General features: G+C 40.4%; 1 protein-coding gene across 1 annotated transcript; it reads right to left on the minus strand.

The window, feature by feature from the left end:
• Positions 1-253: 253 nt before the first annotated feature.
• Positions 254-13,226, minus strand: LOC137221065 (zinc finger protein 709-like). Its single transcript, XM_067730263.1, has 4 exons — positions 13,093-13,226; positions 2,735-2,861; positions 2,470-2,530; positions 254-2,072 (listed from the first exon to the last, which is right to left on the minus strand). Exons 1-4 carry the CDS (start codon positions 13,093-13,095, stop codon positions 254-256), a joined length of 2,010 nt encoding a protein of 669 aa, XP_067586364.1. The 5' UTR covers positions 13,096-13,226.
• Between the last annotated feature and the right edge of the window lie 583 nt (positions 13,227-13,809).

The following is a 13,809-nucleotide window of genomic DNA, read 5'->3' on the forward strand; positions in this document are numbered from 1 at the left end:
TTAACTGATTCAAAGAAAAAGCACTGCCTTTTAATGATATGTACTACTGTAGAAAGATGACTTGTAGAATTATATCACCCCAATATTCATTTTTGAAACTAGTAGAAACCCACACTCCAATGATATACTTTAAGAAAGAGGCTTGATAAACAATATATTTACAACTTGTAAAAAACAATTCTTTTGTGTTGAAAGTTTTTTGGAATGTTATACATGGATTAATTTTCATCAAGCTTTCTCATGTTACTTACATTTATAATTTATTTCTGGTGGGAGTTTTAACATGTAACGATGAAGGCCAACTGAAGTCTTTCCCACGCTGTTTACATTCAAAAGGTTCTACCCTGTGAGTCTTTTCATGCCTTCGGAAGGAAGTGGGATGACTGAAGGCCTTCCCACATTCTTTACATTCATAGGGTTTCTCTCCAGTGTGAGTTCTTTCATGTCTTCGAAAACTCTGATACCACCTGAAAGCTTTTCCACATTCCTTACATGCATAGGGTTTCTCTCCTGTGTGAGTCCTTTCATGTGTTTGCAAGGAACTGTAACCTCTGTAGGCTTTACCACATTGTTTACATTCATAGGGTTTTTCTCTAGTGTGAGTTCTTTCATGTGTTCTAAGATAACTGGGACACCTGAATGCTTTACTACATTTTTTACATTCATAGGGTTTTTCTCCAGTGTGATTTCTTTCATGTCTTCGAAAACTTTGATAACACCTGAAGGCCTTTCCACATTGTTTACATTCATAGGGTTTCTCTCCAGTATGAATTCTTATGTGTGTTTCTAAGGAAGTGTAATCTCTGCAGGCTTTTCCACACTGCTCACATTCATAGAGTTTCTCTCCAGTGTGTGTTCTTTCATGTTGTCGCAGCAAAGTTGAACAACTAAAGGCTCTTCCACACTCCTTACATTCATAGGGTTTCTCTCCAGTGTGAGTTCTTTCATGTTTTTGAAAGGAAGGGTAATACCTGAAAGTTTTACCACACTGTTTACATTCATAGGGTTTCTCTCCAGTGTGACTCCTTTGATGTATTCGAAATGAACTGGGAGAAATAAATGCTTTCTCACACTGCTTACATTTATAAGGTCCCACTCCAGTGTGAGTAATCATGTGCACTCGAAGGCTTGCAAGAGCTCTAAGGGCTTTCCCACATTCCTTACATTCATAAGGTTTTTCCCCAGTATGAGTTCTTTCATGTTTTCGAAAAGAACTGGGACAACTGAAGGCTTTACTACATTTTTGGCATTCATAGGGTTTTTCTCCAGTGTGATTTCTTTCATGTATTTGGAAACCTATATTAGAACTGAAAGTTTTACCACATGGCTTACATTCATAGGGTTTCTCTCCAGTATGAACTCTTTCGTGTGTTTGGAAGGAAGGGTAATATCTGAAGGTTTTACCACATTGTTTACATTCATAAGGTTTCTTTCCATTGTGAGTTCTTTCATGTATTCGGAGGGAACTGGGACAACTGAATGCTTTACTACATTTTTTACATTCATAGGATTTCTCTCCTGTGTGAGTCCTCTCATGTATTTGTAAAGTTTGATGATATCTATAGGTTTTTCCACAATGTTTACATTTATAAGGTTTCTCTCCAGTGTGGGCTTTTTCATGTATCTGAAGTGAAGCTAAAGAACTAAAAGTTTTCCCACAATCCTTACACTTATAAGAGGCACCTCCAGTATGTGTTACCATGTGTCTCTGAAAAGTTTCAAGCTGCATGAAGGCTTTCCCACACTCCTTACATTTATAGGTTTTCCCTCCAGTGTGATTTCTTTTATGTTTTTCAAAACACTGCAGATAACTAAAGGCTTTCCCACATACATTACATTTATATGGCTTCTCTCCATTTTTCTGATACTCATATGGCTTGTGTCCAACGTGATTTCTGGTGTACCTATTATGGGATGAATGATGCATGAGGACTTTTCCACATACTTTGTGTTCCCATGGTTTTACTCTGATAAGAGTTTTCTTGTTCAGATTGAGATTTGGAATAAGGCTGAGGTTTTCTCTACATGGACTATCCTCTTTCCCTTCACATATTTTCCCTACCTTACGACTCCTGCAAAAAACAAGGAGGAATTATTAATGATCTCTTTATTAATGATTTCATACTTATTACAATATTTCAGCTACAATTTTATTATTTGTAGCAAAACTATAGGTATTTTTCTATTTCGGGTGAATTGTTCAAAACTGAATATACTGAATGCTCTGCAAGAGGACTCACCCTTGCTCACCAAAACGGTGATATTTATACATAGGGCTTATTAATGCTGTTTCCAAGTGAACTATTTTGCAAACACTGAACATTATGTCATATGTAAGAAAGTAATTTGGTGAAAATTTTCTGAGAAGCAATAAATTTGAAGCATGGATTTTCTTGTTTCTTTTTAAGATCTGGTACAATAATATAATTCTCATGTGAAACACTGCTTTCTGCTGGGAGTACCACTCACCTTAGTTTTGTCCCCTGGTTTTTGCATTTATCTTCAATGTCATGATCTTTCCATGTTTCTCCTAAAATGCAGACACAGAAAAATGATTCCAAAGTATTAGAAGTTATAGAAAAATTATTAGATTCTAGTGCTACAGTGAGCTGTGACCATACCTAGTTTATTTACCAATGTCCTCCCTGTACACATTCCACCTCTTAGAATAATATTGTAGGGCAGAAAAACTTGACCTTTGACTGACAAGGTGAAGGTAAGTTGTCATCCTTACCTACTGAGGCCAGGTTCCTGAAGGTTTCCCCCATCACATCTCTGTAGAGTTTCTTCTGTGAAAAATCCAGTAAAGCCCACTCTTCCAGGGTGAAGTTCACAGCAACATCCTCAAAGACCACTGCGTCCTACAACATCCCATATATATGTATGGTAGGATGAGTAAGACTGACAGCACTGGACATCTATACTCCATTTATAAGGAAGGTTACATATGATTCTGCTATCTCCCAACATTTATTCTCTGACTTGATCATCAGAAACTAATTCTCTGTCCATACTTACTTCCTCATAAATTTAACAGCATCAGGAACACATGAACATTATTTACATAGTTTTACTGCGATCACATTACAAATCCTATTGCTGTCTAATGGCAGGGTCCAAAGCATGTTGGGAAATGTCAGAAATGCTATAAAAATGAAATAAATATTATCAATTTAAGACCATCCATTGGTGAGAAAAACTCTTTCCTCCCGTTTCTTATTATCCACCATTTACACACTCTATGATGCAGAGTGTGTAATATCCTGTAATAAACCATAATGGAAAAGAATATGAAAAAGAATATGTATATATATGCATAACTGAATCACTCTGCTGTATAGCAGAAACTAACACAACATTGTAAATCAACTATACTTCAATAAAATAAATTTAAAAAGATAAAGAGGGACTTTATCATAATGACAAAGGTGTCAATTCTCCACGAAGGCATGACAATCATTCATGTGTACATGCATCACAACAGATGGGCAAAATATATGAGGCCAAAACTGATAGAATGCAAGAAAGTAAGTGAATCCACTACTAGTTGTAGACTTCAACACCTCCTTACCATGAATTATCAATTGCAGCAGGCAGAAAATTAGGAAGGACAGAACTGAAATCAATAGCACCATGGAACAACTGGATTTAATTGTAATCCATGGAAATCATTCTTCTCAAGTTCATAAGGAACATTCACCAAGACAGAACACATTCTGGGACATAAAACATACTTTAACAAATTTGAAAGGACAACAGTCATTCAAAATATGCTCTCACACCACACAGGCACTAGCCTAGAAATCAGTAACATGAAGATAGTCAGAAACTCCCCAAAATACGTGAAGATTCAACAATACGCTTCTAAATAATACGTGGGATCAAAAAAGAAGTCCCAAGAGAAATAAAAAATTATTTTGAAGTAAATGAAAATACAACTAATCAAGGGTTGTGGGATGCAGCAAAACAATGCTTAGAGGGAAATTTATGCCACTGAACAAATACACTAGAAAAAAAAGAAAAATCTATAATCAACAATGTAAATATCTACCTTTGGAAGGAAAAGAACAATTTAAACCCAAAGTAAGCAGAATAAAAGAAATAATAAAAATTGGGGGAAAAATCAGTGGAGTATATTAAAAGAAAAAAAGCTGGTTCTTTGACAAGATCAATGAAACTGATAAACATCTTGTGATCATAACTAAGAAAAAGAGAGAAATTACAACACAAGACCATCAGGGGTGACCAGAAGGTATGGGAGGTGGGTGCTGAAGCCTCTTCACTATAGTGAAGGAGTCTCTGAGGACACTACCAGGTGTGCCTGTTGTATGGCAACAGTCTTGAGCCTTCTATGGTAGGGCTGTCTATTCAAGGTGGCCCAATTTCCAAGTAACCGCATAAATGGGCTCCGGTAAATTAATAAACAAGGGATATGTTGCCTCCCAAACATCACAAGAATCTAGACAATGTTGTGAGTGCTGAGACGGACTATTGGTATTTCTTCATGGTGCCAGGAAGGGGTGGGCTTCTGTTTATTAATTTTTTTTAATGTATTCATTAAAGGTATCCAGGCCTCATATGTTTGGAGCAATGCCCATCCACTTTTTACGAGCCCACCTTTTTCAATACTGTATGTCCTGAATATCAAATGAACTTCCTCAGAAGAGATGTCATTAATGTCGTATCTCTGCTCGTGGCACAAGGTGGATGCAGTTCAGATCCTGCCTGCAGAGACTGTGTGTTTTCACAGTGGTGTTGAGGTTCCCTGACGGTAACCAGTTAAAGGTGTATCATGTCCTTTCAGAGGTGAAGGCCAAGTGCAGCTGAGAGGCTGTTGAAACAGGAACTGAACAGAACAGACGTAGCCAAATCTGTGAGAGTAGAATGTTGAGCAGAATGTTTAGCAGTTGCTGAGTAGATGGAGTCAGTAATTTCCATAATGTTGGGGACTAGGAATAAGGGGTTTCTGTGATGGGACAACAGCCTCAAGGTTGTAGCATCCACTGTGAGGTGTTTTTCACTCTTTCCAGGTTTAATAACAGGTCAAATTAGGCTGTTCAAGGCAGAAGCCCTAGGGATAATCACTTCTTCCCAAAATAACAGGTTTCTTAAAGTTTTCAATCCTCATAGGCCCTGTTTAACTTATACTGGATCATATAACTAATTTAACTAAGGGGTAAGGACCATGGAGTCTCATTTTGTGAAGCCAATTTGGAAGTGGCAAGAACTTAATTTAACTTAATTTTAATTTATGATTTATTGGTTCAGAGCTTTCCTGCTCACTATGGGACATTTTGTGACAATGGGTGCTATGATCGTAAGGAGAGGCAAAGAGTTCTGATGGTTATAGTGAAGTATACCAATCTGCCCTCTATATTATATTCCGTACTTCCTCTAAGATCATGCAGTACACCTTGCTTAAATCTACTGAGATTCTGGGGATAACTAACTTGAGATCTCTCACTCAATAATTGTAGGAAGGTTTGTGAATTACGGCATTATAGGAGACTGTAACATTAATTCAAAACCTATGTTCTGAAGCGGTTCAAAAAGCAAGGACTTTTTGTCGAAAGCTTTCTCTGCATCTATTGAGATGATGAGATGATCATATGGTTTTTCTCCTTCAATTTGTTAATATGGTGTATCACGTTGATTGATTTGCATATATTGAAGAATCCTTGCATTTCTGGAATAAACCCCAATTGACCATGGTGTATGATCCTTTTAATGTGCTGTTGGATTCTGTTTGCTAGTATTTTGTTGAGGATTTTTGCATCTATGTTCATCAGTGATATTGGCCTGTAGTTTTCTTTCTTTGTGACATCCTTGTCTGGTTTTGGTATCAAGGTGATGGTGGCCTCGTAGAATGAGTTTGGGAGTGTTCTTCCCTCTGCTATATTTTGGAAGAGTTTGAGAAGGATAGGTGTTAGCTCTTCTCTAAATGTTTGATAGAATTCACCTGTGAAGCCATCTGGTCCTGGACTTTTGTTTGTTGGAAGATTTTTAATCACAGTTTCAATTTCAGTGCTTGTGATTGGTCTGTTCATACTTTCTATTTCTTCCTGATTCAGTCCTGGCACGTTGTGCATTTCTAAGAATTTGTCCATTTCTTCCAGGTTGTCCATTTTATTGGCATAGAGTTGCTTGTAGTAATCTCTTATGATCTTTTGTATTTCTGCAGTGTCAGTTGTTACTTCTCCTTTTTCATTTCTAATTCTATTGATTTGAGTCTTCTCCCTTTTTTTCTTGATGAGTCTGGCTAATGGTTTATCAATTTTGTTTATCTTCTCAAAGAACCAGCTTTTAGTTTTATTGATCTTTGCTATCATTTCCTTCATTTCTTTTCCATTTATTTCTGATCTGATTTTTATGATTTCTTTCTGTCTGCTAACTTTGGGGTTTTTTTGTTCTTCTTTCTCTAATTGCTTTAGGTGCAAGGTTAGGTTGTTTATTCAAGATGTTTCCTGTTTCTTAAGGTAGGATTGTATTGCTATAAACTTCCCTCTTAGAACTGCTTTTGCTGCATCCCATAGGTTTTGGGTCGTCGTGTCTCCATTGTCATTTGTTTCTAGGTATTTTTTTATTTCCTCTTTGATTTCTTCAGTGATCACTTTGTTATTATGTAGTGTATTGTTTAGCCTCCATGTGTTTGTATTTTTTACAGATCTTTTCCTGTAATTGATATCTAGTCTCATAGCATTGTGGTCGAAAAAGATACTTGATACAAATTCAATTTTCTTAAATTTACCAAGGCTTGATTTGTGACCCAAGATATGATCTATCCTGGAGAATGTTCCATGAGCACTTGAGAAAAATGTGTATCCTGTTGTTTTTGGATGGAATGTGCTATAAATATCAATTAAGTCCATCTTGTTTAATGTACCATTTAAAGCTTGTGTTTCCTTTTTATTTTCATTTTGGATGATCTGTCCATTGGTGAAAGTGGGGTGTTAAAGTCCCCTACTATGAATGTGTTACTGTCGATTTCCCCTTTTATGGCTGTTAGTATTTGCCTTATGTATTGAGGTGCTCCTATAGCTACAGTAATCAAGACAGTATGGTATTGGCACAAAAACAGAAAGACAGATCAATGGAACAGGATAGAAAGCTCAGAGATAAACCCACTCACATATGGTCACCTTATCTTTGATAAAGGAGGCAGCAATGTACAGTGGAGAAAGGACAGCCTCTTCAATAACTGGTGCTGGGAAAACTGGACAGCTACATGTAAAAGTATGAGATTAGATCACTCCCTAACACCATACACAAAAATAAGCTCAAAATGGATTAAAGACCTAAACGTAAGGCCAGAAACTATCAAACTCTTAGAGGAAAACATAGGCAGAACACTCTATGACATAAATCACAGCAAGATCCTTTTTGACCCACCTCCTAGAGAAATGGAAATAAAAACAAAAATAAACAAATGGGACCTAATGAAACTTAAAAGGTTTTGCACAGCAACAGAAACCATAAACAAGACCAAAAAACAACCCTCAGAACGGGAGAAAATGTTTGCAAATGAAGCAACTGACAAAGGATTAATCTCCAAAATTTATAAGCAGCTCATGCAGCTTAATAACAAAAAAACAAACAACCCAATCCAAAAATGGGCTGAAGACCTAAATAGACATTTCTCCAAAGAAGATATACAGACTGCCAACAAACACATGAAAGAATGCTCAACATCATTAATCATTAGAGAAATGCAACTCAAAACTACAATGAGATATCATCTCACACCAGTCAGAATGGCAATCATCAAAAAATCTAGAAATAATAAATGCTGGAGAGGGTGTGGAGAAAAGGGAACACTCTTGCACCGCTGGTGGGAATGTGAATTGGTTCAGCCACTATGGAGAACAGTATGGATGTTCCTTAAAAAACTACAAATAGAACTACCATATGACCCAGCAATCCCACTACTGGGCATATACCCTGAGAAAACCATAATTCAAAAAGAGTCATGTTCATTGCAGCTCTATTTACAATAGCCCGAGATGGAAACAACCTAAGTGTCCATCATCGGATGAATGGATAAAGAAGATGTGGCACAAATATACAATGGAATATTACTCGCCATAAAAATAAATGAAATTGAGCTATTTGTAATGAGGTGGATGGACCTAGAGTCTGTCATACACAGTGAAGTAAGTCAGAAAGAGAAAGACAAATACCGTATGCTAACACATATATATGGAATTTAAGAAAAAAAATGTCATGAAGAACCTAGGGGTAAAACAGGAATAAAGACACAGACCTACTAGAGAATGGACTTGAGGATATGGGGAGGGGGAAGGGTAAGCTGGGACAAAGCGAGAGAGTAGCATGGACATATATACACTACCAAACGTAAAATAGATAGCTAGTGGGAAGCAGACGCATAGCACAGGGAGAGCAGCTCACTGCTTTGTGACCGCCTGGAGGGGTGGGATAGAGAGGGTGGGAGGGAGGGAGATGCAAGAGGGAAGAGATATGGGAATATATGTATATGCATAACTGATTCACTTTGTTATAAAGCAGAAACTAACACACCATTGTAAAGCAATTATACTCAAATAAAGATGTAAAATAAAATAAACTACACTTTCTCATAATTCAAAAAAAAAAGCAAGGACTGCCCTTTTTATCTTTTTGGTTATGTAAATTTTTTAGTATATTTTGGATTTCCAACTGGAAAGTTGTGAGCCTTTTTTCTATACATTTTTCCTTTTGTTCCTTCTTTCCCGTCCTTCCCTATATTATATTTTAAGTCCCAGGATATACTTCGGAAACAAGGGTGTCCTGTCTACCCTGGCACTCATAAAATTTTTCCCCCAGGGGTGCACACTAGTGCCATCCGGATCAGAGGTCTCCTCCACGACTACCGGGTATTTTATAGAGTTTTTAGTTTAAGTTTGAACTAATCCCTTTGCCGTACCACAGTGAGGCTATGGGTGTTGTCCCCTGTAACTCAGAGGGTCAGGATCTTCGTTGCAGTAGAGGCAGGGGCAGCAGCAGCAGAGGTGAGCCCTCATATTAGGAGAGTGGACTCAGCTCACCACCTACTGGCTGCCTTTCCCAGTCTCCTTCTCTCTCTGAAATACCTGATCTTTAAGGAGTGGCCATCTCATGGGCTCACCTCATTCACAGGGTATACAATCAGCCTTTTACTCCCCAAAGACAAGGCAATCCCAGCCTCAGTTACAATTTTACTTAATGACACTGATAGGTTTCAGCCAACACATCGACTGAGGACCACTTTAACAAAGGAGCCTTTCTCATACTCCTGCTCAGAGAGGACAACGAATTACCAAAACTTCCAACTCGGTGTCCTCTGTATATAGAACCCAGGGTTGGTGGGGTCAGCAATGCCACACAGGGCAGCTCAGCGCAGAGAAGGAGCTCCTCAGCAAAGAGCAGCTCACAGGGCAGGAGCCTCCAGGCTTTCTTATCAGCCTGTCCAGGTAAGAACTAGGGGAAGAGGGAGGGGTGAGCTTAACTTTCAGTAGTCAAACATCATATATGTGGACCCCCAACAGCTCATTATAAGAACAAATCCAGAAAGCATGAGCACTGGTTTGTTCTTATACAAAGAAACACTAAGAAAATGATCAAGAAGTAATCAAAACTGGTTATTTCAGGGTGGCTGGAATAAGAGCAGAGAAGTAGAACAGGATATGTAAGTTAGTTTCCTATCTCAGGAATTTTTTAAAAAAATCAACCTTTCCATGCATTAGTTACTGAAAATAAGAATAGAAATTTACATACACTGCCTTTTCCTATGATTAATCATTATTTTAAATTAGCTTTTGATTTTTAAAATTTAAACTTTTCTACATAAGAAACTACTTCAAAATTTAATCCTTTAAACACTAGCAGATATAAAACTGCAGACCATGAAAAATTTACAAATCCCTTTCCAACTAAAAAAACGGGATTTCTATCAACAGCCCTAACGTACAATGCTTCAACTTACAATTTTTCGACTTTCAACAGATACACTTACAACCATCCTGTGCCCATACAACCATTCTATTTTTCACATTCAGTACAGTACTCAATAAAGTACATCAGACAGTCAACACTTTATTATAAAATAGGCCTCGTGTTAGATGATTCTACCCAAATGGAGGCTAATGTAAGTGTTCTGAGCATGCTTAAGGCAGACTAGGCTAAGCTATGATGTTCAGTAAGCAAGGTGTATTAAATGCATTTTCAACTATCAATATTTTAAATTTACGATGGGATTATTGGGATGTAAGCCCATCATAAATTGAGTAAGATCTGTAATAGTTCCTCCCTCCACTATATTTAACATAAAATATTTTATAGTATGAGTAGCATATTATAATACATTAGGGGTTTCAATTAAGCCCTGAAATGTACTAGAAATTTCAAAGATTTCCATAGGCTTTGAGGTGTTTTCCTCATATCAATGAAAAAAGAAATTCAACTGCTTTTTCCTCGCATGCGTTAAAATAGGAATTCATTTGCCTTAGGAATAGTATAGCCTCTTAAAAGTCAAAGTTCTCTAGAGACATGGACAAACACTGACCTAAAAAATGAAAGAAGCAGGGCTTCCCTGGTGGCACAGTGGTTGAGAGTCCGCCTGCCGATGCAGGGGACACGGGTTCGTGCCCCGGTCTGGGAAGATCCCACATGCCGCGGAGCGGCTAGGCCCGTGAGCCATGGCCACTGAGCCTGTGCGTCCGGAGCCTGTGCCCCGCAATGGGAGAGGCCACAACAGTGAGAGGCCCGTGTACCGCAAAAAAAAAAAAAAAAAAAATGAAAGAAGCACCTGAGAACTTAAAAACACCCATATCTCACATCTTGAGGGTCTCCTGCCTAAATGGAACCAAAATTCTACCTGGTTCCACAATTTTCTTATTTACACTGTATGTGTCAACCAACTTACATAGTATAACCCCGAATGCCAATGAGAACCAGAATCAACACAGATATGCAGCATGCTTCGCTACAATTCAGAAAACAAAAACACCACCATGTTCACAAAGTTGAACGTAATCGCAACTTGGGTTCTAAACACTCCTGGTTGAGATGTAACCCCCTACAGTGTGTCAGCCTCTGGTGAAGGAGGGTAGGGACACCTGAGCAGCCACAAGAAAGAACACTGGGAGCTCCATATGTCCTCCCCCCTGTAAGCATGGACGCTCTCCTTCCTCCAGGCTTCTACTCTCACAAGTGAGGAAACTCTCAGCCTGATTCTGTTTAAGGGTCTGACCCAAATGAACTCCCAAATTCATCAACCCTTTGTCCATGAGACAGAACACCTGACCTTCAGACTTTCTCGATGTGCACCAATTACATTCTGAATGCAAAACGTCAGCATAAGGCCTAAAAATGTCTAGACCTAAGGAACCACAACTACAAACTCAGAAATACCATCACGACACACCTCCCACCCCCGTGTGCACATGCATCCCCAGTGTTCCAGGGGCTTTTCTCAGTATAAAGGACTCCTTCTGTGGTGGGTGTGACCAGGAAGAACACCAGCAGAAGGTGGCTCTCCAGGAAGAATCCAACAGGTCTTTAAGTATTTCCCTTTGCAGACAAAATGGGAGCCATAGCTTGGGCCAGGCCGCTGCTCCACTCTGCAGTTGCTGTGGAACAACCGTTGATACTTTAGTTTTTTTTTTTTTGTGTGGTACGCGGGCCTCTCACTGCTGTGCCCCCCCCCCCCCCCCGTTGCAGAGCACAGGCTCCGGACGCGCAAGCTCAGCAGCCGCTCTGCGGCATGTGGGATCTTCCTGGACTGGGGCACGAACCCGTGTCCCCTGCATCGGCAGGCGGACTCTCAACCACTGCGCCACCAGGGAAGCCCCCGTTGATACTTTAAATGACACAAAGCCAGTGTGTGAACAATCCCAAAAGTCACTCAAACCCAGCATTTACATAGAAAGGAGGGAAGAAAACTGTAAGGCACTTTGACGAGTTCAAATAGAAAACCCCAAATATCTATTCAGGGGTCAGGTAATTATTATTTCCAGGGAAAGAAACTGGTTTGTAAACAACTGATCATACTGGAACACTTCTACTCTGCAATTCTAAGCCCTGGAAATTTACTTGAAGACACCCAAAAGTAAAGAATAGACCTCAGGAACTTCCTATACATGCTCAGGGGAATAAAGAGTGAAAGAATCCTATACAAATGGAACGTGTAATACTGGAACATATTATTTTCTTCTAAAATTCACCTCTTTCTTGCCTGTTTAGAACTATTTTATACTCTCTTTGAAGTTCTATTGATTAAATACATTTTACCTCTATTGAAAAACTGAGACTTAAATAAGTGAAAAAAATCTTTCTGAGGTGACAAACCCAGAGAGGGGCTGTTCTGACAAAACACCCAGGAAAATTTCCAAAGAAGAACCTCCACCCAAAGCACTTCCCATAGGATGTGTGTGTGCAGGACAGATTAGGGGGAGAGGAAAGAGGATTTGATGCAACCTAGTTCTAAGTGGTTATTCTCGGCTTTCCTCTCACAAAAACAGCCACAGGCAAATATAAATCTTTTAAAAACAGCATTCCATGGCTCTGGAGAAAAAAGATAAAATATTGGATCTGTGTGACTTGCAGCCGGAAGACAAACAGTTAGCTGATTATAATGTGAATTAGAGAGGGGAAGTTGGCTCTGGGAAGGAGGTGAGGGATCTGAACATTTAGGGATTTATTATCAGTCCTAGGAAGAGCTACGGCGGGGGGACGGGAGCATGGATTTGAGACTCCGCTTCCCAAGTATGTGGAAAACTCAGGAGAAAACAGGTGACCCCTGGGAGAAAGGGACCGGGAACACCGCAGACTACAGCTCCTCCCACGCACGAACCCCAGAGACCGAGGCCTGATTGTCACTAATGACCCTCCCCGTGGTTACCGCACAGTCTGGGGAGACGCGGGGACGTAGGCACAGCGCTGCCCAGCGAAGCTCTGGGGTCGGGCGCCGAGCTAAATAACGGGACAGGACGCCCGGCGTCCGGCTGCCGTCCCAGCGTCCACGCTGCGGGCGGGAGGGGACTGAGGACCGAGCCCCGCCACAGCCGGTTCCCACAAGACGCTCCGCCCCGACTCCACACTCAGGGGCAGCACACTCACCATTTCTAGGTTTCCTGGGTCTCCCTGAGTCCTTCCTACGGCTCCCACGACCAGTGCAGGTCACAGCGCAACACAGACCACGGCCCGCTCACCAGGAACCGTGAACCACAGGCTATACCCGATCTCCGGCAAGGCCGGCGCCAGTAGGGACGTCCACTCCGGTGCGGTACGTCGCCCCCACCCACCTGCTCCAGCGGCGCCCCTGATTGGATAGCTCGGAGGGCCACGCCCCTCAGCTTGAGCTACAACAGGAGGGAGGATGCGCTGCTCACCCGAACCACCTTCTGCCAGTGAGTGGGAAACTGACCCAGCCACGATCGTTTGCATGGAGAAAAAACTTTCTCCTGGCCTGGGGCTGCCTCTACAGTTTTTTTCTCCCAGCTCTTCGTGAACATGTGGTCACAATTTACAGGGAATTCTTGAGTTTTCGTGAAACAAGCACACAGATGAGGGTGGGCCAGGCCACACTGGAACAAGAGGGTCTTCTGTCTCTAGGGATCAAGGGCTTGGCATAGGGCTGTCAGGCCACTCAGGGAACTGCAACCCTTGTTCAGAAACACAAGACATTAAATGTGACCTCACCACTGATAATAAAGAACCCGGCTGCATTTGATCTTTGATCCTTGCAAGGATTGAGCCTTCCACCCATCCCTTTCCCACCCCCACTTATTTGGCACTTAAGTGAAAGAAACCCAGGACACTTGGGTCTGTGGGAAG

This window comes from Pseudorca crassidens, chromosome 3 (assembly GCF_039906515.1).
Source record: "Pseudorca crassidens isolate mPseCra1 chromosome 3, mPseCra1.hap1, whole genome shotgun sequence".
NCBI lineage: Eukaryota > Metazoa > Chordata > Mammalia > Artiodactyla > Delphinidae > Pseudorca > Pseudorca crassidens.